Below are 25,202 nucleotides of genomic sequence, written 5' to 3'. Positions count from 1 at the left end.
AATCAGCAGAAGCCCACAGTTACAAACATTCCAGGTCTCAATAGTTCACTGGCCACCTCTTCAATCTTTCCACTAACTCTAAAACTGCAGCCACAGCACCAACTTCATCTGGTAAAACACACACACACCACTAGACAGTACAGTGTGTGTACACAGACACATAACACACACAGTAACAAACGTGTTCATGCTCACACAGTCACCATACATGACCCAAGACTAGTTGGAAGCCCAGTATCACGTACAGTAAGCTCATTCTGGCAGACACACCCAAAGCAGGCCAGTGTAGAATCTGTGCGTGCACGTCTCTGTGGGTGGATGTGTGTGTGGACATATGGTGGAGAGGGTAGGCTGAGTGCAGGCCTCTCCTCTCGCCAACAGCCTCTGGGAAGTTTGCAGTACATTTCGGTGAATGACTGTCAAAGTTACAGTCTGATTATTTCACAAAGGAGGAAAGATAGATATGGTAGCGCTCTCTTAGATTTTGGTTTGGTCGTTTAAAAATACACATCACAAAAATACCATAGCACTCCAGACAGCAGTCTTCCACACGAGTTACAGGCATCTCTCCATCTCTCCCTGTGGAGATTCTACTGGTTTCCTACAATAGACATGATAAAAGAGATCAGTACTACACAGTTCAAATCACATCCTCTAGGGCTGTATACTATTGACAACAAACACCAGGGGATTGAAAGGAGACTTTCTATTGTCAATATTCTGCCTGCAGGGCCTTTGTCGAGACTTCACAGGGTCTCCTCTCCATTCCCCTGGTACAGGAATAGATCGCTACACATTATCATATGACAGCCATGTACAGTGGGGCAAAAAAGTATTTAGTCAGCCACCAATTGTGCAAGTTCTCCCAGATGAGACAGGCCTGTAATTTTCATCATAGGTAAACTTCAACTATGACAGACAAAATTATTTTTAAAAATCCAGAAAATCATATTGTAAGATTTTTTTATGAATTTATTTGCAAATTATGGTGGAAAATAAGTATTTGGTCAATAACAAACGTTTATCTCAATACTTTGTTATATACCCTTTGTTGGCAATGACTGTCACGCCCTGACCATAGTTTGCTTTGTATGTTTCTATGTTTTGGTTGGTCAGGGTGTGATCTGAGTGGGCATTCTATGTTGGATGTCTTGTTTGTCTATTTCTATGTCTGGCCTGATATGGTTCTCAATCAGAGGCAGGTGTTAGTCATTGTCTCTGATTGGGAACCATATTTAGGTAGCCTGGGTTTCACTGTGTGATTGTTCCTGTCTCTGTGTTTTGCACCAGATAGGACTGTTTTAGGTTTTCGCACGTTTGTTGTTTTAGTAGTTTATTCGTGTACAGTTTCTTTATTAAAGTACAATGAATAACAATCACGCTGCATTTTGGTCCGCCTCTACTTCACCTAAAGAAAACCGTTACAATGACAGAGGTCAAACGTTTTCTGTAAGTCTTCACAAGGTTTTCACACACTGTTGCTGGTATTTTGGCCAATTCCTCCATGTAGATCTCCTCTAGAGCAGTGATGTTTTGGGATTGTTGCTGGGCAATACGGACTTTCAACTCCCTCCAAAGATTTTCTATGGGGTTGAGATCTGGAGACTGGCTAGGCCACTCCAGGACCTTAATGCTTCTTACGAAGCCACTCCTTCGTTGCCTGGGCTGTGTGTTTGGGATCATTGTCATGCTGAAAGACCCAGCCACGTTTCATCTTCAATGCCCTTGCTGATGGAATGAGGTTTTCACTCAAAATCTCACGATACATGGCCCCATCATTCTTTCCTTTAAATGGATCAATCGTCCTAGTCCATTTGCAGAAAAACAGCCCCAAAGCATGATGTTTCCACTCCCATGCTTCACAGTAGGTATGGTGTTCTTTGGATGTTCTTTGGATGCAACTCAGCATTCACGACGAGTTGAGTTTTTACCAAAAAGTTATATTTTGGTTTCATCTGACCATATGACATTCTCCCAATCGTCTTCTGGATCATCCAAATGCTCTCTAGCAAACTTCAGACGGGCCTGGAGATGTACTGGCTTAAGCAGGGGGACACGTCTGGCACTGCAGGATTTGAGTCCCTGGCAGCGTAGTGTGTTACTGATGGTAGGCTTTGTTACTTTGGTCCCAGCTCTCTGCAGGTCATTCACTAGGTCCCCCATGTGGTTCCGGGATTTTTGCTCACCATTCTTGTGATCATTTTGACCCCACAGGGTGAGATCTTGCGTGGAGCCCCAGATCGAGGGAGATTATCAGTGGTCTTGTATGTCTTCCATTTCCTAATAATTGCTCCCACAGTTGATTTCTTCAAACCAAGCTGCTTACCTATTGCAGATTCAGTCTTCCCAGCCTGGTGCAGGTCTACAATTTTGTTTCTGGTGTCCTTTGACAGCTCTTTGGTCTTGGCAATAGTGGAGTTTGGAGTGTGACTGTTTGAGGTTGTGGACAGGTGTCTTTTATACTGATAACAAGTTCAAACAGGTGCCATTAATACAGGTAACGAGTGGAGGACAGAGGAGCCTCTTGAAGAAGTTACAGGTCTGTGAGAGCTAGAAATCTTGCTCGTTTGTAGGTGACCAAATACTTATTTTCCACCATAATTTGCAAATAAATTAATTTAAAAATCCTACAACGTGATTTTCTGGATTTTTTTTCTAATTTTGTCTGTCATAGTTGAAGTGTACCTATGATCGAAATTACAGGCCTCTCTCATCTTTTTAAGTGGGAGAACTTGCACAATTGGTGGCTGACTAAATACTTTTTTGCCCCACTGTATATGTGGTGGATGTATGGCCGAATAAATAGATATGTATCTTTAATTGGATTCAGAGGGGTTGGGTTGAATGCGGAAGGCACATTTCAGTTGAATGCATTCAGTTGTACAACTAACTAGGTAGTCAGTTTCCTTTTCCCTACTTTCCTAATATAATAGGATTCTCCAGATAGATGCTTTTGGCTTGTCTTCTGTCCTGTCATCCTATGACCATCAGGTGGTGCTGTTTGGCTGTCTAATGTAGCTCTGCCTCTCTGGCACTCTCTGGTGGACAGTACAAAGAACTGGTTTACACTCCTCGTCTCCTCTCCTTCATCTGTGCTGATATGGAAACACTGAAGAGGTGAAACCAATATGACGGATGTCATTTCCCCTCCTTCACTAGGTCACAAGCCTGTCGTTGTCAGACAGTGCAAATTGAGGAGAGGAGAGGAGAGCTCTGTGACTATTGATATGAACCTGGGGGGGTACTTCAGTGTGATCCTCAAGGGCCCTCTTTCTGTAGGGTGTTGTTCTCCCGCCTCTCTGCTGCTTACCTTTTTAATCAGCAGCTGATTCACAGCCAGTAAACTGACTGAGTGGACTCTTTAGCCAATCAATAGATTTAATTATTCAATTAAGATCTAAGGAGAGTAGTAGAAGACTGCAACTCTGGAGGATGAGGAGGAGGAGGAGGAGGAGGAAGAGGAGGAGGAGAAGGAGGGGGAGGAAGAGGAACAGGAGGAGGAGAAGGAGGGGGAGGAAGAGGAACAGAAGGAGGAGAAGGAGGGGGAGGAAGAGGAACAGGAGGAGGAGAAGGAGGGGGAGGAAGAGAAGGAGGGGGAGTGGGATGAGGGGGAGGGGGAGGAGGAAAGGGAGAGGGGGAGGAGGAGTGAGGAGTGGGTTAGGAGGGGGTGTATGGGTGTTTGGTGTGTGTGTGAGAGAGGCAATAACCCTACTCCCCCCTCTCTCTCCTAGTTGACCTGAACAGCACTACAGTAAGTGTAGTAATCTATGTCCTGCAGCTCACTCTCAGACACTCTCACTGTATTTCTGCTGTTTTATTCCATAAAAGCCATCACAAGGACATGTTTTTGCCACAACACCCCCGTAATTCTGAGGGTTTCTGCTGATGCGTCCTTGTCGGCTGCTGTTATTTGATAAAACAAAAGAAGGAGCCATATCTATAAGTGCTATAGCCGTCTTGATTTGTTAACATTGGATTATTCGTGGGTTACAGCACTGCACCAAATGATGCACCTCTTTCTGTTCAGGCCCATCTGCTCATCTTCCACTGAGCAGGCCAGTCCTTTCAGTTGTGTGGTTTGTAAATCAGTGATGGTTTCTGTGTTGTGTTATGGTTTGTTCCACACAGGGGAATTGGAAAGCAGGGATTTCAATGTCAAGGTAAGGATTATTGGATCATAAATTATCATCAATCAGCCGATCATTACCATTTTTTTACAACACATTTTACAAATGCATTTGTCCAAAGACGTTAACAGCAATTATACCATTGATGAAGGAATATTTTATCTTGGTATTGATTGATGCATTGTGTTTTTGACATTGAACCCCTAGTGAACATTCGTGATCACAATGACATCCAGCAGTTCGTTTTTTTATTTGACAAAGACTAGAACACACACATTTACCACATTATTCTTGGAATCAGATGAGGTTTTTATAAGCAGGGATCAAATGTATTTGGCTGTAGTAATGTGTTGATTGTCTTTCTGCTCTGTGTTTTGTGGCAGTGTGCAGTTTCTCTGTCCACAAGCGATGTCACGAGTATGTAACCTTCACCTGTCCTGGAGCCCCCACTGCTCCTACAGAAGTGAGTCAATCTTCCCCCTTCTCCCAGCTTTTACACTCACCTCTCCTTCCTTCCTTCCTTCCTTCCTTCCTTCCTTCCTTCCTTCCTTCCTTCCTTCCTTCCTTCCTTCCTTCCTTCCTTCCTTCCTTCCTTCCTCCTTCCATCCCTCCATCCCTCCTCCCGTATCCATCCATCATTCCAGACAGCCGCACACACACACACACACACACACACACACACACACACACACACACACACATGTCTGTCCCTCTGTATGTCATTCCTCCACTCCGCCTTTACTGTCATTCATCCTTATATAGATCTTTACATCTCTCCATCTATTCATCCCTCCACTCCACACTTCCCCTTTTCAGGCATCCCTCACACCTCCCTTTATCTTGCCAATCCATCCAGAGAGAGGAAGAGAAAGAGAGAGAATGACGGAGAAGATAAAACAAAGAGGAGGGAGGAGGAGTGAGGGATCCAGGTTGAGAGGGGGAGGAAGACTGAGAGACATGATCAGAGGTAGAGAGGGTGAACAGATTGCTCCCTCTCTCTGTCTCTCTTTGGGATTTCAAAGAGGTTTGTCTCTTTTCAGACTTTTATCTGCCAGCTAAATAAACTGGATCAGAAATTAGGTCAGAGAGAGAGAGAGAGAGAGAGAGAGAGAGAGAGTGCGCACTATTGAGTGTATGTGTGTGTGTATGCGAGGGAGAACGATTGACAGGGTGGAATTGGGAGGAAGAGCTTGGCTCAGAGAGAGAGAGAGTTGGCAGAGAATGAAAGAGGTGGGGGGTGTTCTCAAAGTTAAGCTCAAAGGGTGTGAGATGGGGTTTGGGGAGTAGAGAGGATGAGGAGAGGAAGACAGACAGTTAGAGAGGTACGGGATGTGGATGGGGAAGAAACTGATAAGCTGAAAAGCAGATAGAGATGATTCAGGCTTCCCCAGGAACACATTCCATTAACATATCGAACTCTCTTCCCAGCAGAGAAATGTAATTGGTTGCCATGAATATACCACTCTCAATCTCTCCCTCGTTTCTCCTCAGTTCCCCCCGTTTATGACAACACATAAACATGACGATGTTCCTCTCTCAATGACTTACTACTCTCTGTCTGTCTGTCTCAATAACTTACTACTCTCATGTCTGTCTGTCTCTGTCTGTCTGTCTGTCTGTCTGTCTGTCTGTCTGTCTGTCTGTCTGTCTGTCTGTCTGTCTGTCTGTCTGTCTGTCTCTGTCTGTCTGTCTGTCTCTGTCTGTCTGTCTGTCTGTCTCTGTCTGTCTGTCTGTCTGTCTGTCTGTCTTCTGTCTGTCTGTCTGTCTGTCTGTCTGTCTGTCCGTCTGTCTCAATGACTTACTACTATGTCTGTCTGTCTGTCTGTCTCATGTCTGTCTGTCTGTCTGTCTGTCTGTCTGTCTGTCTGAATGTCTGTTACTGTCCTCTTATGTCTCTCCCTGTCTGTCTCATTGTCTGTCTGTCTGTCTGTCTGTCTGTCTGTCTGTCTGTCTGTCTGTCTGTCTGTCTGTCTGTCTGTCTGAATGACTGTTGTCTCCTGTCTTATGTCTCGTCCCTGTCTGTCTCATTGACTTACTACTCTCATGTCTGTCTGTCTGTCTGTCTGTCTGAATGACTTGTCTCTGTCTGTCTTATGTCTGTCTGTCTGTCTGTCTGTCTGTCTGTCTGTCTGTCTCTGTTGTCTGTCTGTCTGTCTGTCTGTCTGTCTGTCCGTCTGTCTGTCTCTGTCATGTCTGTCTGTCTGTCTGTCTGTCTGTCTGTCTGTCTGTCTGTCTGTCTGTCTGTCTGTCTGTCTGTCTGTCTGTCTGAATGACTTACTCCTCTTATGTCTCTCCCTGTCTGTCTCATTGACTTACTACTCTCCTGTCTGTCTTTCTCAATGACTTACAGTGCCTTGCGAAAGTATTCGGCCCCCTTGAACTTTGCGACCTTTTGCCACATTTCAGGCTTCAAACATAAAGATATAAAACTGTATTTGTTTGTGAAGAATCAACAACAAGTGGGACACAATCATGAAGTGGAACGACATTTATTGGATATTTCAAACTTTTTTAACAAATCAAAAACTGAAAAATTGGGCGTGCAAAATTATTCAGCCCCTTTACTTTCAGTACAGCAAACTCTCTCCAGAAGTTCAGTGAGGATCTCTGAATGATCCAATGTTGACCTAAATGACTAATGATGATAAATACAATCCACCTGTGTGTAATCAAGTCTCCGTATAAATGCACCTGCACTGTGATAGTCTCAGAGGTCCGTTAAAAACGCAGAGAGCATCATGAAGAACTAGGAACACACCAGGCAGGTCCGAGATACTGTTGTGAAGAAGTTTAAAGCCGGATTTGGATACAAAAAGATTTCCCAAGCTTTAAACATCCCAAGGAGCACTTCGCAAGCGATAATATTGAAATGGAAGGAGTATCAGACCACTGCAAATCTACCAAGACCTGGCCGTCCCTCTAAACTTTCAGCTCATACAAGGAGAAGACTGATCAGAGATGCAGCCAAGAGGCCCATGATCACTCTGGATGAACTGCAGAGATCTACAGCTGAGGTGGGAGACTCTGTCCATAGGACAACAATCAGTCGTATATTGCACAAATCTGGCCTTTATGGAAGAGTGGCAAGAAGAAAGCCATTTCTTAAAGATATCCATAAAAAGTGTTGTTTAAAGTTTGCCACAAGCCACCTGGGAGACACACCAAACATGTGGAAGAAGGTGCTCTGGTCAGATGAAACCAAAATTTAACTTTTTGGCAACAATGCAAAACGTTATGTTTGGCGTAAAAGCAACACAGCTCATCACCCTGAACACACCATCCCCACTGTCAAACATGGTGGTGGCAGCATCATGGTTTGGGCCTGCTTTTCTTCAGCAGGGACAGGGAAGATGGTTAAAATTGATGGGAAGATGGATGGAGCCAAATACAGGACCATTCTGGAAGAAAACCTGATGGAGTCTGCAAAAGACCTGAGACTAGGACGGAGATTTGTCTTCCAACAAGACAATGATCCAAAACATAAAGCAAAATCTACAATGGAATGGTTCAAAAATAAACATATCCAGGTGTTACAATGGCCAAGTCAAAGTCCAGACCTGATTCCAATCGAGAACTGTGGAAAGAACTGAAAACTGCTGTTCACAAATGCTCTCCATCCAACCTCACTGAGCTCGAGCTGTTTTGCAAGGAGGAATGGGAAAAAATTTCAGTCTCTCGATGTGCAAAACTGATAGAGACATACCCCAAGCCACTTACAGCTGTAATCGCAGCAATAGGTGACGCTACAAAGTATTAACTTAAGGGGGCTGAATAATTTTGCACGCCCAATTTTTCAGTTTTTGATTTGTTAAAAAAGTTTGAAATATCCAATAAATGTCGTTCCACTTCATGATTGTGTCCCACTTGTTGTTGATTCTTCACAAAAACATACAGTTTTATATCTTTATGTTTGAAGCCTGAAATGTGGCAAAAGGTCGCAAAGTTCAAGGTGGCCGTATACTTTCGCAAGGCACTGTACTACTCTCTGTCTGTCTGTCTCAATAACTTACTACTCTCATGTCTGTCTGTCTCTCTCTGTCTGTCTGTCTGTCTGTCTGTCTGTCTGTCTGTCTGTCTGTCTGTCTGTCTGTCCGTCTGTCTGTCTCAATGACTTACTCATGTCTGTCTGTCTGTCTGTCTGTCTGTCTGTCTGTCTGTCTGAATGACTACTACTCCTCTTATGTCTCTCCCTGTCTTTCTCAATGACTTACTACTCATGTCTGTCTGTCTGTCTCAATAACTTACTACTCTCATGTCTGTCTGTCTCTGTCTGTCTGTCTGTCTGCTTACTCTCTGTCTGTCTGTCCGTCTGTCTGTCTCAATGACTTACTACTCTCATGTCTGTCTGTCTGTCTGTCTGTCTGAATGACTTATGTCTCTCTCTGTCTGTCTATGTACTCTCTGTCTGTCTGTCTCATTGACTTACTACTCTCTGTCTGTCTGTCTGTCTCAATGACTTACTACTCTATGTCTCTCTCTGTCTGTCTGTCTGTCTGTCTGTCTGTCTGTCTGTCTGTCTGTCTGTCTGTCTGTCTGTCTGTCTGTCTGTCTGTCTGTCTGTCTGTCTGTCTGTCTGTCTGTCTGTCTGTCTGTCTGTCTGTCTGTCTGTCTGTCTGTCTCAATGGCTTACTACTCTCATGTCTGTCTGTCTGTCTGTCTGAATGACTTACTCCTCTCATGTCTCTCTCTGTCTGTCTCATTGACTTACTATCTCGTGTCTGTCTGTCTTTCTCTTTCTCTCTCTCAGGACTTGAAGAGTAAACACAGATTTCGACCTCAGACCTACACTTCTCCAACGTTCTGTGATCACTGTGGTTCTCTGCTCTATGGCCTTATCCAACAGGGCATGAAATGCTCCTGTAAGTAACCAGACGTTCTGTTTCAAGTTTTATTAGCCAAAATGATTACTTGCAGGTTCCTTCTCGACAATGCAACAACAATAAGACATAATAAAAGATAAGAATAGCAACATAAAGTATATGGCTATTTAGAATAGAATAAACATTTTAGTATAAGTATAATACAGGAAGGCACAAGTTATAGTCCAATATTTACATGTGTTTTGGGGATGGGGGGATTGGGGGGAAAGTGTTTAAATTGTGCAGTATGTATCAATCATAATAAGAGCAGCAGTTGTGATGTGTGTGTAGCATGAATGTACAGTATATATGTGTGAGTGTTTTCTTACCACGTGTTATCTCCATGTGTGTGTGTGTGTGTGTGTGTGTTGGTGCGTCTATACTTGTGTGCATGTACTACAGGTTGTGAGATGAATGTCCACAAGCGTTGTGAGAGCCTGGTGCCCAGCCTGTGTGGTCAAGATCATACAGAGAAGAGAGGCAGGATCCACCTGACCGTCCGGGGAGAGAACGAGGACATCTTCATCACAGGTCACAACTCAGTGTTTAGAAGAGTTGTCCCTAACCACTGATAGAGACAGGGTTTACATGTCTCTGTCACCCGGTGGTGTAAAGTACTAAGTGTTTAGAAGAGTTGTCCCTAACCACTGATAGAGACAGGGTTTACATGTCTCTGTCACCCGGTGGTGTAAAGTACTAAGTGTTTAGAAGAGTTGTCCCTAACCACTGATAGAGACAGGGTTTACATGTCTCTGTCACCCGGTGGTGTAAAGTACTAAGTGTTTAGAAGAGTTGTCCCTAACCACTGATAGAGACAGGGTTTACATGTCTCTGTCACCCGGTGGTGTAAAGTACTAAGTAAAAATACTTTAAAGTCCTACTTAAGTCATTTTTTAGGCTATCTGTACTTTACTTTACTATATACATTTTTGACAACTTTTACTTTTACTTCACTACATTCCTAAAGAAAATAGCATACTATTTTTACTCCATACATTTTCCCTGACACCCAAAATTACTTGTTACATTTCGAATGCTTAGCAGGACATGATAATGGTCCAATTCACACACTTATCAATTGAACATCCCTGGTCATCCCTACTGCCTCTGATCTGCCAGACTCACTGAACACAAGTACTTGGTATGTAAATAATGTCTGAGTGTTGGAGTGTGCCCCTGCCTATCTATAAACATATATATATATATATATATATATATATACATATATACATATATATATATATGAAAATTGTGCCATCGGGTTTGCTTAATATAAGGAATTTGAAATTATTTATACTTTTACTTTTACTTTTGATACTTAAGTATATTTTAGCATGTACATTTACTTTTGATACTTAAGTATATTTAATAAACCAAATACTTTTAGACTTTTACTCAAGCAGTATTTTACAGGGTGACTTTTACTTTTACTTGAGTCATTTTCTATTAAAACTTCTTATGGCTGAGATCCCGTTAACGGGATGATATGACAACAGCCAGTGAAAGTGCAGGGCTCAAAACAACACAAATCTCATAATTAAAATTCCTCAAACATACATGTATTTTATACCGTTTTAAAGGTAATCTTGTTGTTAATCTCACCACAGTGTCCGATTTCAAATAGGCTTTACAGCGAAAGCACCACAAATGATTATGTTAGGTGACCACCAACTCACAGAAAAACCCAGCCATTTTTCCAGCCAAAGAGAGGAATCACAAAAAGCACAAATAGAGATTAAATTAAACACTAACCTTTGATGATCTTCATCAGATGACATTTTACTCAAGTATGACAATTGGATACTTTTTCCACCACTGATGTCACCCTACCATTCGCACTGTCAGGTACTGACCACTAGGCGGACAGGGGGAGCTGAATACAGGCACACACTCCCACAAGTAATGCTCTCTGTGGTGCATCTACAGATGCCATATCTTAATTTGATCATCCTATTGTAGCAGAATTTTCATGCACAGAAGGAATTGTAAACTTGTAGTGTTTTCAAGTTTAAACTGTCTTCTAAAGTTTGTAATTTCAGACTAGATTTGCCCTAATACAATTTTTATCATCCCCTACAAAAAATGTACATTCATCATAATCAACATAATATTCACATTTCCTGTTGCCGCAGGATTATTTTCCTGCTGTGAGAAACTGGGTCAAATTAAGATCAGATGGCACCTGTATGGCCATCTATGCTATCCATTGTCTGACTCTGTCTCTCTGTCTCTCTTTCTCTCTCTCACCCTCTCCCTCCCTCTTTCCCTCCACCCCCCTCGCTCCCCCCTCAGTGCGGGAGGCTCGTAACCTGATCCCCATGGACCCCAACGGTCTGTCTGACCCCTACGTGAAGCTCAAGCTAATCCCTGACCCTAAGAGCCAGAGCAAACAGAAGACCAAGACTATCCGCTCCACACTCAACCCCGTCTGGAACGAGAGCTTCACCTTGTGAGTACGTACCAGTAGTTCTGGGAACTCTGCACAGGGAACTAGACTTGTGTTAGCCCCAGGAGCTTTATCTCAGTGGACTGACATGGTCTTGAGGTGTGCAGATGACTGGAGGTCAGATACCTGGTCGGTAACCTCTTTCACTCCCATCTCTCTCCCCAGCTCGGTGCGTGGGCGGCAGTGGGACCGGCGTCTGTCGGTGGAGGTGTGGGATTGGGATCGTACGTCTCGGAATGACTTCATGGGATCGCTGTCGTTCGGAGTGAGCGAGATATTCCGTCACTCAGTTAGCGGCTGGTTCAAACTGCTGGATCAGGATGAGGGAGAGTACTACAACATGCCTGTCCCTGACGAAAATGTAAGACATACTCTCATGCCATGGATTATGGGTAGTGTAGTTAGAGTTATAGAATAAATATATTATATATAACTATTGGTATATATAGGTATATTTAGACTCGGAGTATGACCAAACAAAATGTGTGTGAGTTCCCTCATTTTGGCCACCAGGGTGCAGGAGTGCTTCATTAAAATCCATACATTGCAGGTTTGTGTCTGTGTGGATGTGTGTGACAGTTTTATTATAACTAAGCCTTCCCCCCCTCCTCTCTTCAATAGGAGCCTAGTGGTCTAGATGCTATTCCCCCTCCCTTCTCCCCCTCCCTGAGGCCTGCCCCTGTGTCTGTGTCTGTGTCTGTCCCCGTGTCTGTCCTGTCCCCCTCAGCCCCGTCAGTCCCCTGTCTGGCCACCCTACCTGCAGGACCGGTCAAGCCCAGGGTTTGCCTCCAGGACTTCAACTTCCTCATGGTGCTGGGAAAAGGCAGCTTTGGAAAGGTACTGAAACACACCTACACCTGCCTGTAGACACACTGTAATAAACATAACACACCTGCCTGTAGACACACTGTAATAAACATAACACACCTGTCTGTAGACACACTGTAATAAACATAACACACCTGTCTGTAGACACACTGTAATAAACATAACACATCTGTAGACACACTGTAATAAACACCTGTCTGTAGACACACTGTAATAAACATAAACACCTGTCTGTAGACACACTGTAATAAACATAACACACCTGTCTGGAGACACCTGTAATAAACATAACACACCTGCAAGAACACTGTAATAAACATAACACACCTGTCTGTAGACACACTGTAATAAACATAACACACCTGTCTGTAGACACACTGTAATAAACATAACACACCTGTCTGTAGACACACTGTAATAAACATAACACACCTGTCTGTAGACACACTGTAATAAACATAACACACCTGTCTGTAGACACACTGTAATAAACATAACACACCTGTCTGTAGACACACTGTAATAAACACTGTAATAAACACACCTGCCTGTAGAACACTGTAATAAACATAACACACCTGTCTGTAGACACACTGTAATAAACATAACACACCTGTCTGTAGACACACTGTAATAAACATAACACACCTGACACACTGTAATAAACACTGTAATAAACATAACACACCTGTCTGTAGACACACTGTAATAAACATAACACACCTGTCTGTAGACACACTGTAATAAACATAACACACCTGTCTGTAGACACACTGTAATAAACACTGTAATAAACATAACACACCTGTCTGTAGACACACTGTAATAAACATAACACACCTGTCTGTAGACACACTGTAATAAACATAACACACCTGTCTGTAGACACACTGTAATAAACATAACACACCTGTCTGTAGACACACTGTAATAAACATAACACACCTGTCTGTAGACACACTGTAATAAACATAACACACCTGTCTGTAGACACACTGTAATAAACATAACACACCTGTCTGTAGACACACTGTAATAAACATAACACACCTGTCTGTAGACACACTGTAAATAAACATAACACACCTGTCTGTTGACACACTGTAATAAACATAACACACCTGTCTGTAGACACACTGTAATAAACATAACACACCTGTCTGTAGACACACTGTAATAAACATAACACACCTGTCTGGACACACTGTAATAAACATAACACACTGTCTGTAGACACACTGTAATAAACATAACACACCTGCCTGTAGACACACTGTAATAAACATAACACACCTGTCTGTAGACACACTGTAATAAACATAACACACCTGTCTGTAGACACACTGTAATAAACATAACACACCTGTCTGTAGACACACTGTAATAAACATAACACACCTGTCTGTAGACACACTGTAATAAACATAACACACCTGTCTGTAGACACACTGTAATAAACACTGTAATAAACATAACACACCTGCCTGTAGACACACTGTAATAAACACTGTAATAAACATAACACACCTGTCTGTAGACACACTGTAATAAACATAACACACCTGTCTGTAGACACACTGTAATAAACACTGTAATAAACATAACACACCTGTCTGGAGACACTGTAATAAACATAACACACCTGTCTGTTGACACACTGTAATAAACATAACACACCTGTCTGTTGACACACTGTAATAAACATAACACACCTGCCTGTAGACACACTGTAATAAACATAACATACCTGTCTGTAGACACACTGTAATAAACATAACACACCTGTCTGTAGACACACTGTAATAAACATAACACACCTGTCTGTAGACACACTGTAATAAACATAACACACCTGTCTGTAGACACACTGTAATAAACATAACACACCTGCCTGTAGACACACTGTAATAAACATAACACACCTGTCTGTAGACACACTGTAATAAACATAACACACCTGTCTGTAGACACACTGTAATAAACATAACACACCTGTCTGTAGACACACTGTAATAAACATAACACACCTGCCTGTAGACACACACACTGTAATAAACATAACACACCTGTCTGTAGACACACTGTAATAAACATAACACACCTGTCTGTAGACACACTGTAATAAACATAACACACCTGTCTGTAGACACACTGTAATAAACACTGTAATAAACATAACACACCTGTCTGTAGACACACTGTAATAAACATAACATAACACCTGTCTGTAGACACACTGTAATAAACATAACACACCTGTCTGTAGACACACTGTAATAAACACTGTAATAAACATAACACACCTGTCTGGAGACACTGTAATAAACATAACACACCTGTCTGTAGACACACTGTAATAAACATAACACACCTGTCTGTTGACACACTGTAATAAACATAACACACCTGTCTGTTGACACACTGTAATAAACATAACACACCTGTCTGTAGACACACTGTAATAAACATAACACACCTGTCTGGAGACACACTGTAATAAACATAACACACCTGTCTGGAGACACACTGTAATAAACATAACACACCTGTCTGTAGACACACTGTAATAAACATAACACACCTGTCTGTAGACACACTGTAATAAACATAACACACCTGTCTGTAGACACACTGTAATAAACATAACACACCTGTTTGTAGACACACTGTAATAAACATAACACACCTGTTTGTAGACACACTGTAATAAACATAACACACCTGTCTGTTGACACACTGTAATAAACATAACACACCTGTGTGTAGACACACTGTAATAAACATAACACACCTGCCTGTAGACACACTGTAATAAACATAACACACCTGTGTGTAGACACACTGTAATAAACATAACACACCTGTCTGTTGACACACTGTAATAAACATAACACACCTGTCTGTAGACACACTGTAATAAACACTGTAATAAACATAACACACCTGTCTGTAGACACACTGTAATAAACATAACACACCTGTCTGTAGACACACTGTAATAAACATAACACACCTGTCTGTAGACACACTGTAATAAACATAACACACCTGCCTGTAGACACACTGTAATAAACATAACACACCTGTCTGTAGACACACTGTAATAAACATAACACACCTGCCTGTAGACACACTGTAATAAACATAACACACCTGTCTGTAGACACACTGTAATAAACATAACACACCTGTCTGTAGACACACTGTAATAAACATAACACACCTGTCTGTAGACACACTGTAATAAACATAACACACCTGTCTGTAGACACACTGTAATAAACATAACACACCTGTCTGTAGACACACTGTAATAAACATAACACACCTGTCTGTAGACACACTGTAATAAACATAACACACCTGTCTGTAGACACACTGTAATAAACATAACACACCTGTCTGTAGACACACTGTAATAAACATAACACACCTGTCTGTAGACACACTGTAATAAACATAACACACCTGTCTGTAGACACACTGTAATAAACATAACACACCTGCCTGTAGACACACTGTAATAAAACATAAACACACACCTGTCTGTTGACACACTGTAATAAACATAACACACCTGTCTGTAGACACACTGTAATAAACATAACACACCTGTCTGTAGACACACTGTAATGAACACTGTAATAAACATAACACACCTGCCTGTAGACACACTGTAATAAACATAACACACCTGTCTGTAGACACACTGTAATAAACATAACACACCTGTCTGTAGACACACTGTAATAAACATAACACACCTGTCTGTAGACACACTGTAATAAACATAACACACCTGTCTGTAGACACACTGTAATAAACACTGTAATAAACATAACACACCTGTCTGTTGACACACTGTAATAAACATAACACACCTGTCTGTTGACACACTGTAATAAACATAACACACCTGCCTGTAGACACACTGTAATAAACATAACACACCTGTCTGTTGACACACTGTAATAAACATAACACACCTGCCTGTAGACACACTGTATTAAACATAACACACCTGTCTGTTGACACACTGTAATAAACATAACACACCTGTTTGTAGACACACTGTAATAAACATAACACACCTGTCTGTAGACACACTGTAATAAACATAACACACCTGTCTGTAGACACACTGTAATAAACATAACACACCTGTCTGTAGACACACTGTAATAAACATAACACACCTGTCTGTAGACACACTGTAATAAACATAACACACCTGTCTGTAGACACACTGTAATAAACACTGTAATAAACATAACACACCTGTCTGTAGACACACTGTAATAAACATAACACACCTGCCTGTAGACACACTGTAATAAACATAACACACCTGTCTGTTGACACACTGTAATAAACATAACACACCTGTCTGTTGACACACTGTAATAAACATAACACACCTGTCTGTAGACACACTGTGAAACACTGTAATAAACATAACACACCTGTCTGTAGACACACTGTAATAAACATAACACACCTGTCTGTAGACACACTGTAATAAACATAACACACCTGTCTGTAGACACACTGTAATAAACATAACACACCTGTCTGTAGACACACTGTAATAAACATAACACACCTGTCTGTAGACACACTGTAATAAACATAACACACCTGTCTGTAGACACACTGTAATAATAAACATAACACACCTGTCTGTAGACACACTGTAATAAACATAACACACCTGCCTGTAGACACACTGTAATAAACATAACACACCTGTCTGTAGACACACTGTAATAAACATAACACACCTGTCTGTAGACACACTGTAATAAACATAACACACCTGTCTGTAGACACACTGTAATAAACATAACACACCTGCCTGTAGACACACTGTAATAAACATAACACACCTGTCTGTAGACACACTGTAATAAACATAACACACCTGTCTGTAGACACACTGTAATAAACATAACACACCTGTCTGTAGACACACTGTAATAAACATAACACACCTGCCTGTAGACACACTGTAATAAACATAACACACCTGTCTGTAGACACACTGTAATAAACATAACACACCTGTCTGTAGACACACTGTAATAAACATAACACACCTGTCTGTGGACACACTGTAATAAACATAACACACCTGTCTGTAGACACACTGTAATAAAATAACACACCTGCCTGTAGACACACTGTAATAAACATAACACACCTGTCTGTAGACACACTGTAATAATCATAACACACCTGCCTGTAGACACACTGTAATAAACACTGTAATAAACATAACACACCTGTCTGTTGACACACTGTAATAAACATAACACACCTGTCTGTAGACACACTGTAATAAACATAACACACCTGTCTGTAGACACACTGTAATGAACACTGTAATAAACATAACACACCTGCCTGTAGACACACTGTAATAAACATAACACACCTGTCTGTAGACACACTGTAATAAACATAACACACCTGTCTGTAGACACACTGTAATAAACATAACACACCTGTCTGTAGACACACTGTAATAAACACTGTAATAAACATAACACACCTGTCTGTTGACACACTGTAATAAACACTGTAATAAACATAACACACCTGTCTGTTGACACACTGTAATAAACATAACACACCTGTCTGTTGACACACTGTAATAAACATAACACACCTGTCTGTTGACACACTGTAATAAACATAACACACCTGTCTGTTAACACACTGTAATAAACATAACACACCTGTCTGTTAACACACTGTAATAAACATAACACACCTGTCTGTTAACACACTGTAATAAACATAACACACCTGTCTGTTAACACACTGTAATAAACATAACACACCTGCCTGTAGACACACTGTAATAAACATAACACACCTGTCTGTAGACACACTGTAATAAACATAACACACCTGTCTGTTGACACACTGTAATAAACATAACACACCTGTCTGTAGACACACTGTAATAAACATAACACACCTGCCTGTAGACACACTGTAATAAACACTGTAATAAACATAACACACCTGTCTGTTGACACACTGTAATAAACATAACACACCTGTCTGTAGACACACTGTAATAAACATAACACACCTGTCTGTAGACACACTGTAATAAACTGTAATAAACATAACACACCTGTCTGTTAACACACTGTAATAAACATAACACACCTGTCTGTAGACACACTGTAATAAACATAACACACCTGTCTGTTGACACACTGTAATAAACATAACACACCTGTCTGTTGACACACTGTAATAAACATAACACACCTGTCTGTTAACACACTGTAATAAACATAACACACCTGTCTGTTGACACACTGTAATAAACATAACACACCTGTCTGTTAACACACTGTAATAAACATAACACACCTGTCTGTTAACACACTGTAATAAACATAACACACCTGTCTGTAGACACACTGTAATAAACATAACACACCTGTCTGTAGACACACTGTAATAAACATAACACACCTGTCTGGAGACACACTGTAATAAACATAACACACCTGTCTGTAGACACACTGTAATAAACATAACACACCTGTCTGTTGACACACTGTAATAAACATAACACACCTGCCTGTAGACACACTGTAATAAACATAACACACCTGTCTGTAGACACACTGTAATAAACATAACACACCTGTCTGTTAACACACTGTAATAAACATAACACACCTGTCTGTAGACACACTGTAATAAACATAACACACCTGTCTGTTGACACACTGTAATAAACATAACACACCTGTCTGTAGACACACTGTAATAAACATAACACACCTGTCTGTAGACACACTGTAATAAACATAACACACCTGTCTGTAGACACACTGTAATAAACATAACACACCTGCCTGTAGACACACTGTAATAAACATAACACACCTGTCTGTTGACACACTGTAATAAACATAACACACCTGTCTGTTGACACACTGTAATAAACATAACACACCTGTCTGTTGACACACTGTAATAAACATAACACACCTGTCTGTAGACACACTGTAATAAACATAACACACCTGTCTGTAGACACACTGTAATAAACATAACACACCTGTCTGTTGACACACTATAATAAACATAACACACCTGTCTGTAGACACACTGTAATAAACATAACACACCTGTCTGTTGACACACTGTAATAAACATAACACACCTGCCTGTAGACACACTGTAATAAACATAACACACCTGTCAGTAGACACACTGTAATAAACACTGTAATAAACATAACACACCTGTCTGTAGACACACTGTAATAAACATAACACACCTGTCTGTAGACACACTGTAATAAACATAACACACCTGTCTGTAGACACACTGTAATAAACATAACACACCTGTCTGTAGACACACTGTAATAAACATAACACACCTGTCTGTAGACACACTGTAATAAACATAACACACCTGTCTGTTGACACACTGTAATAAACATAACACACCTGTCTGTAGACACACTGTAATAAACACTGTAATAAACATAACACACCTGTCTGTTGACACACTGTAATAAACATAACACACCTGTCTGTAGACACACTGTAATAAACATAACACACCTGTCTGTAGACACACTGTAATAAACACTGTAATAAACATAACACACCTGTCTGTTGACACACTGTAATAAACATAACACAACTGCCTGTAGACACACTGTAATAAACATAACACACCTGTCTGTAGACACACTGTAATAAACACTGTAATAAACATAACACACCTGTCTGTAGACACACTGTAATAAACACTGTAATAAACATAACACACCTGTCTGTAGACACACTGTAATAAACATAACACACCTGTCTGTTGACACACTGTAATAAACATAACACACCTGTCTGTAGACACACTGTAATAAACATAACACACCTGTCTGTAGACACACTGTAATAAACATAACACACCTGCCTGTAGACACACTGTAATAAACATAACACACCTGTCTGTTGACACACTGTAATAAACATAACACACCTGTCTGTAGACACACTGTAATAAACATAACACACCTGTCTGTTGACACACTGTAATAAACATAACACACCTGTCTGTTGACACACTGTAATAAACATAACACACCTGTCTGTTGACACACTGTAATAAACATACCACACCTGTCTGTAGACACACTGTAATAAACATAACACACCTGTCTGTAGACACACTGTAATAAACACTGTAATAAACATTTGTAATAAACACTGTAATAATCATAACACACCTGTCTGTAGACACACTGTAATAAACACTGTAATAAACACTGTAATAAACACTGTAATAAACATAACACACCTGTCTGTTGACACACTGTAATAAACATAACACACCTGTCTGTAGACACACTGTAATAAACATAACACACCTGTCTGTAGACACACTGTAATAAACATAACACACCTGTCTGTAGACACACTGTAATAAACATAACACACCTGTCTGTAGACACACTGTAATAAACATAACACACCTGTCTGTTGACACACTGTAATAAACATAACACACCTGTCTAGACACACTGTAATAGACACACTGTAATAAACATAACACACCTGCCTGTAGACACACTGTAATAAACATAACACACCTGCCTGTAGACACACTGTAATAAACATAACACACCTGTCTGTAGACACACTGTAATAAACATAACACACCTGCCTGTAGACACACTGTAATAAACATAACACACCTGTCTGTAGACACACTGTAATAAACATAACACACCTGTCTGTAGACACACTGTAATAAACATAACACACCTGTCTGTAGACACACTGTAATAAACATAACACACCTGTCTGTAGACACACTGTAATAAACATAACACACCTGTCTGTAGACACACTGTAATAAACATAACACACCTGTCTGTAGACACACTGTAATAAACATAACACACCTGCCTGTAGACACACTGTAATAAACATAACACACCTGTCTGTAGACACACTGTAATAAACATAACACACCTGTCTGTAGACACACTGTAATAAACATAACACACCTGCCTGTTGACACACTGTAATAAACATAACACTCCTGTCTGTAGACACCCTGTAATAAACATAACACACCTGTCTGTAGACACACTGTAATAAACATAACACACCTGCCTGTAGACACACTGTAATAAACACTGTAATAAACATAACACACCTGTCTGTTGACACACTGTAATAAACATAACACACCTGTCTGTTGACACACTGTAATAAACATAACACACCTGCCTGTTGACACACTGTAATAAACATAACACACCTGCCTGTAGACACACTGTAATAAACATAACACACCTGTCTGTAGACACACTGTAATAAACATAACACACCTGTCTGTAGACACACTGTAATAAACATAACACACCTGTCTGTAGACACACTGACACACTGTAATAAACATAACACACCTGTCTGTTAACACACTGTAATAAACATAACACACCTGTCTGTTAACACACTGTAATAAACATAACACACCTGCCTGTAGACACACTGTAATAAACATAACACACCTGTCTGTTGACACACTGTAATAAACATAACACACCTGTCTGTTAACACACTGTAATAAACATAACACACCTGTCTGTTGACACACTGTAATAAACATAACACACCTGTCTGTAGACACACTGTAATAAACATAACACACCTGTCTGTAGACACACTGTAATAAACATAACACACCTGCCTGTAGACACACTGTAATAAACATAACACACCTGTCTGTAGACACACTGTAATAAACATAACACACCTGTCTGTTGACACACTGTAATAAACATAACACACCTGTCTGTAGACACACTGTAATAAACATAACACACCTGTCTGTAGACACACTGTAATAAACATAACACACCTGTCTGTTGACACACTGTAATAAACATAACACACCTGTCTGTAGACACACTGTAATAAACATAACACACCTGTCTGTTGACACACTGTAATAAACATAACACACCTGTCTGTTGACACACTGTAATAAACATAACACACCTGCCTGTAGACACACTGTAATAAACACTGTAATAAACATAACACACCTGCCTGTTGACACACTGTAATAAACATAACACACCTGTCTGTAGACACACTGTAATAAACATAACACACCTGTCTGTAGACACACTGTAATAAACACTGTAATAAACATAACACACCTGTCTGTTGACACACTGTAATAAACATAACACACCTGTCTGTACACACTGTAATAAACATAACACACCTGTCTGTAGACACACTGTAATAAACACTGTAATAAACATAACACACCTGTCTGTAGACTGTAATAAACACTGTAATAAACATAACACACCTGTCTGTAGACACACTGTAATAAACATAACACACCTGTCTGTTGACACACTGTAATAAACATAACACACCTGTCTGTAGACACACTGTAATAAACATAACACACCTGTCTGTAGACACACTGTAATAAACATAACACACCTGTCTGTAGACACACTGTAATAAACATAACACACCTGTCTGTAGACACACTGTAATAAACATAACACACCTGTCTGTAGACACACTGTAATAAACATAACACACCTGTCTGTAGACACACTGTAATAAACATAACACACCTGTCTGTAGACACACTGTAAAAAACATAACACACCTGCCTGTAGACACACTGTAATAAACATAACACACCTGTCTGTAGACACACTGTAATATTGTAATAACATAACACACCTGTCTGTAGACACACTGTAATAAACACACATTTGTAAACACTGTAAAACATAACACACTGTCTGTAGACACACTGTAATAAACACTGACTGTAATAAACACTGTAATAAACATAACACACCTGTCTGTTGACACACTGTAATAAACATAACACACCTGTCTGTGACACACTGTAATAAACATAACACACCTGTCTGTAGACACACTGTAATAAACATAACACACCTGTCTGTAGACACACTGTAATAAACATAACACACCTGTCTGTAGACACACTGTAATAAACATAACACACCTGTCTGTTGACACACTGTAATAAACATAACACACCTGTCTGTAGACACACTGTAATAAACATAAACACCTGTCTGTAGACACACTGTAATAAACATAACACACCTGTCTGTAGACACACTGTAATAAACATAACACACCTGTCTGTAGACACACTGTAATAAACATAACACACCTAAGACACACTGTAATAAACATAACACACCTGTCTGTAGACACACTGTAATAAACATAACACACCTGTCTGTAGACACACTGTAATAAACATAACACACCTGTCTGTAGACACACTGTAATAAACATAACACACCTGTCTGTAGACACACTGTAATAAACATAACACACCTGTCTGTAGACACACTGTAATAAACATAACACACCTGTCTGTAGACACACTGTAATAAACATAACACACCTGTCTGTAGACACACTGTAATAAACATAACACACCTGTCTGTAGACACACTGTAATAAACATAACACACCTGTCTGTAGACACACTGTAATAAACATAACACACCTGTCTGTAGACACACTGTAATAATAAACATAACACACCTGTAATAGACACACTGTAATAAACATAACACACCTGTCTGTAGACACACTGTAATAAACACTGTAATAAACATAACACACCTGTCTGTTGACACACTGTAATAAACATAACACACCTGTCTGTAGACACACTGTAATAAACATAACACACCTGTCTGTAGACACACTGACACACTGTAATAAACATAACACACCTGTCTGTAGACACACTGTAATAAACATAACACACCTGTCTGTAGACACACTGTAATAAACATAACACACCTGTCTGTAGACACACTGTAATAAACATAACACACCTGTCTGTAGACACACTGTAATAAAACTGTAATAAACATAACACACCTGTCTGTAGACACAGATAAACACTGTAATAAACATAACACACCTGTCTGTGACACACTGTAATAAACATAACACAGACACACTGTAATAAACATAACACACCTGTCTGTAGACACACTGTAATAAACATAACACACCTGTCTGTAGACACACTGTAATAAACATAACACACCTGTCTGTTGACACACTGTAATAAACATAACACACCTGTCTGTTGACACACTGTAATAAACATAACACACCTGTCTGTTGACACACTGTAATAAACATAACACACCTGCCTGTTAACACACTGTAATAAACATAACACACCTGCCTGTAGACACACTGTAATAAACATAACACACCTGTCTGTTAACACACTGTAATAAACATAACACACCTGTCTGTAGACACACTGTAATAAACATAACACACCTGTCTGTAGACACACTGTAATAAACACTGTAATAAACATAACACACCTGTCTGTTGACACACTGTAATAAACATAACACACCTGTCTGTAGACACACTGTAATAAACATAACACACCTGTCTGTAGACACACTGTAATAAACATAACACACCTGTCTGACACACTGTAATAAACATAACACACCTGTCTGTAGACACACTGTAATAAACATAATAAACATAACACACCTGTCTGTAGACACACTGTAATAAACATAACACACCTGTCTGTAGACACACTGTAATAAACATAACACACCTGTCTGTAGACACACTGTAATAAACATAACACACCTGTCTGTAGACACACTGTAATAAACATAACATAACCTGTAGACACACTGTAATAAACATAACACACCTGTCTGTAGACACACTGTAATAAACATAATAAACACCTGTCTGTAGACACAGACACACTGTAATAAACATAACACACCTGTCTGTAGACACACTGTAATAAACATAACACACCTGTCTGTAGACACACTGTAATAAACATAACACACCTGTCTGTAGA

The 25,202-nt window shown here is 40.1% G+C and overlaps 1 protein-coding gene across 1 annotated transcript in view; it reads left to right on the top strand.

Annotated features, from left to right (window-relative positions):
- The window catches only part of LOC112240612 (protein kinase C alpha type-like), a 100,404-nt gene that overhangs the window by 41,785 nt on the left and 33,417 nt on the right, over positions 1 to 25,202 (top strand). Inside the window, exons 3-9 of the mRNA XM_042305028.1 lie at positions 4,129 to 4,160; positions 4,511 to 4,590; positions 8,875 to 8,986; positions 9,389 to 9,517; positions 11,279 to 11,435; positions 11,598 to 11,793; positions 12,054 to 12,269. Of these exons, the coding sequence (XP_042160962.1) occupies positions 4,129 to 4,160; positions 4,511 to 4,590; positions 8,875 to 8,986; positions 9,389 to 9,517; positions 11,279 to 11,435; positions 11,598 to 11,793; positions 12,054 to 12,269 (922 nt within the window). The remainder of the gene's footprint in view (positions 1 to 4,128; positions 4,161 to 4,510; positions 4,591 to 8,874; positions 8,987 to 9,388; positions 9,518 to 11,278; positions 11,436 to 11,597; positions 11,794 to 12,053; positions 12,270 to 25,202) is intronic.

Source organism: Oncorhynchus tshawytscha, linkage group LG23 (genome assembly GCF_018296145.1).
Source record: "Oncorhynchus tshawytscha isolate Ot180627B linkage group LG23, Otsh_v2.0, whole genome shotgun sequence".
Taxonomy (NCBI): Eukaryota; Metazoa; Chordata; class Actinopteri; order Salmoniformes; family Salmonidae; genus Oncorhynchus; species Oncorhynchus tshawytscha.
This window is presented reverse-complemented; position numbering and strand designations above follow the sequence as displayed.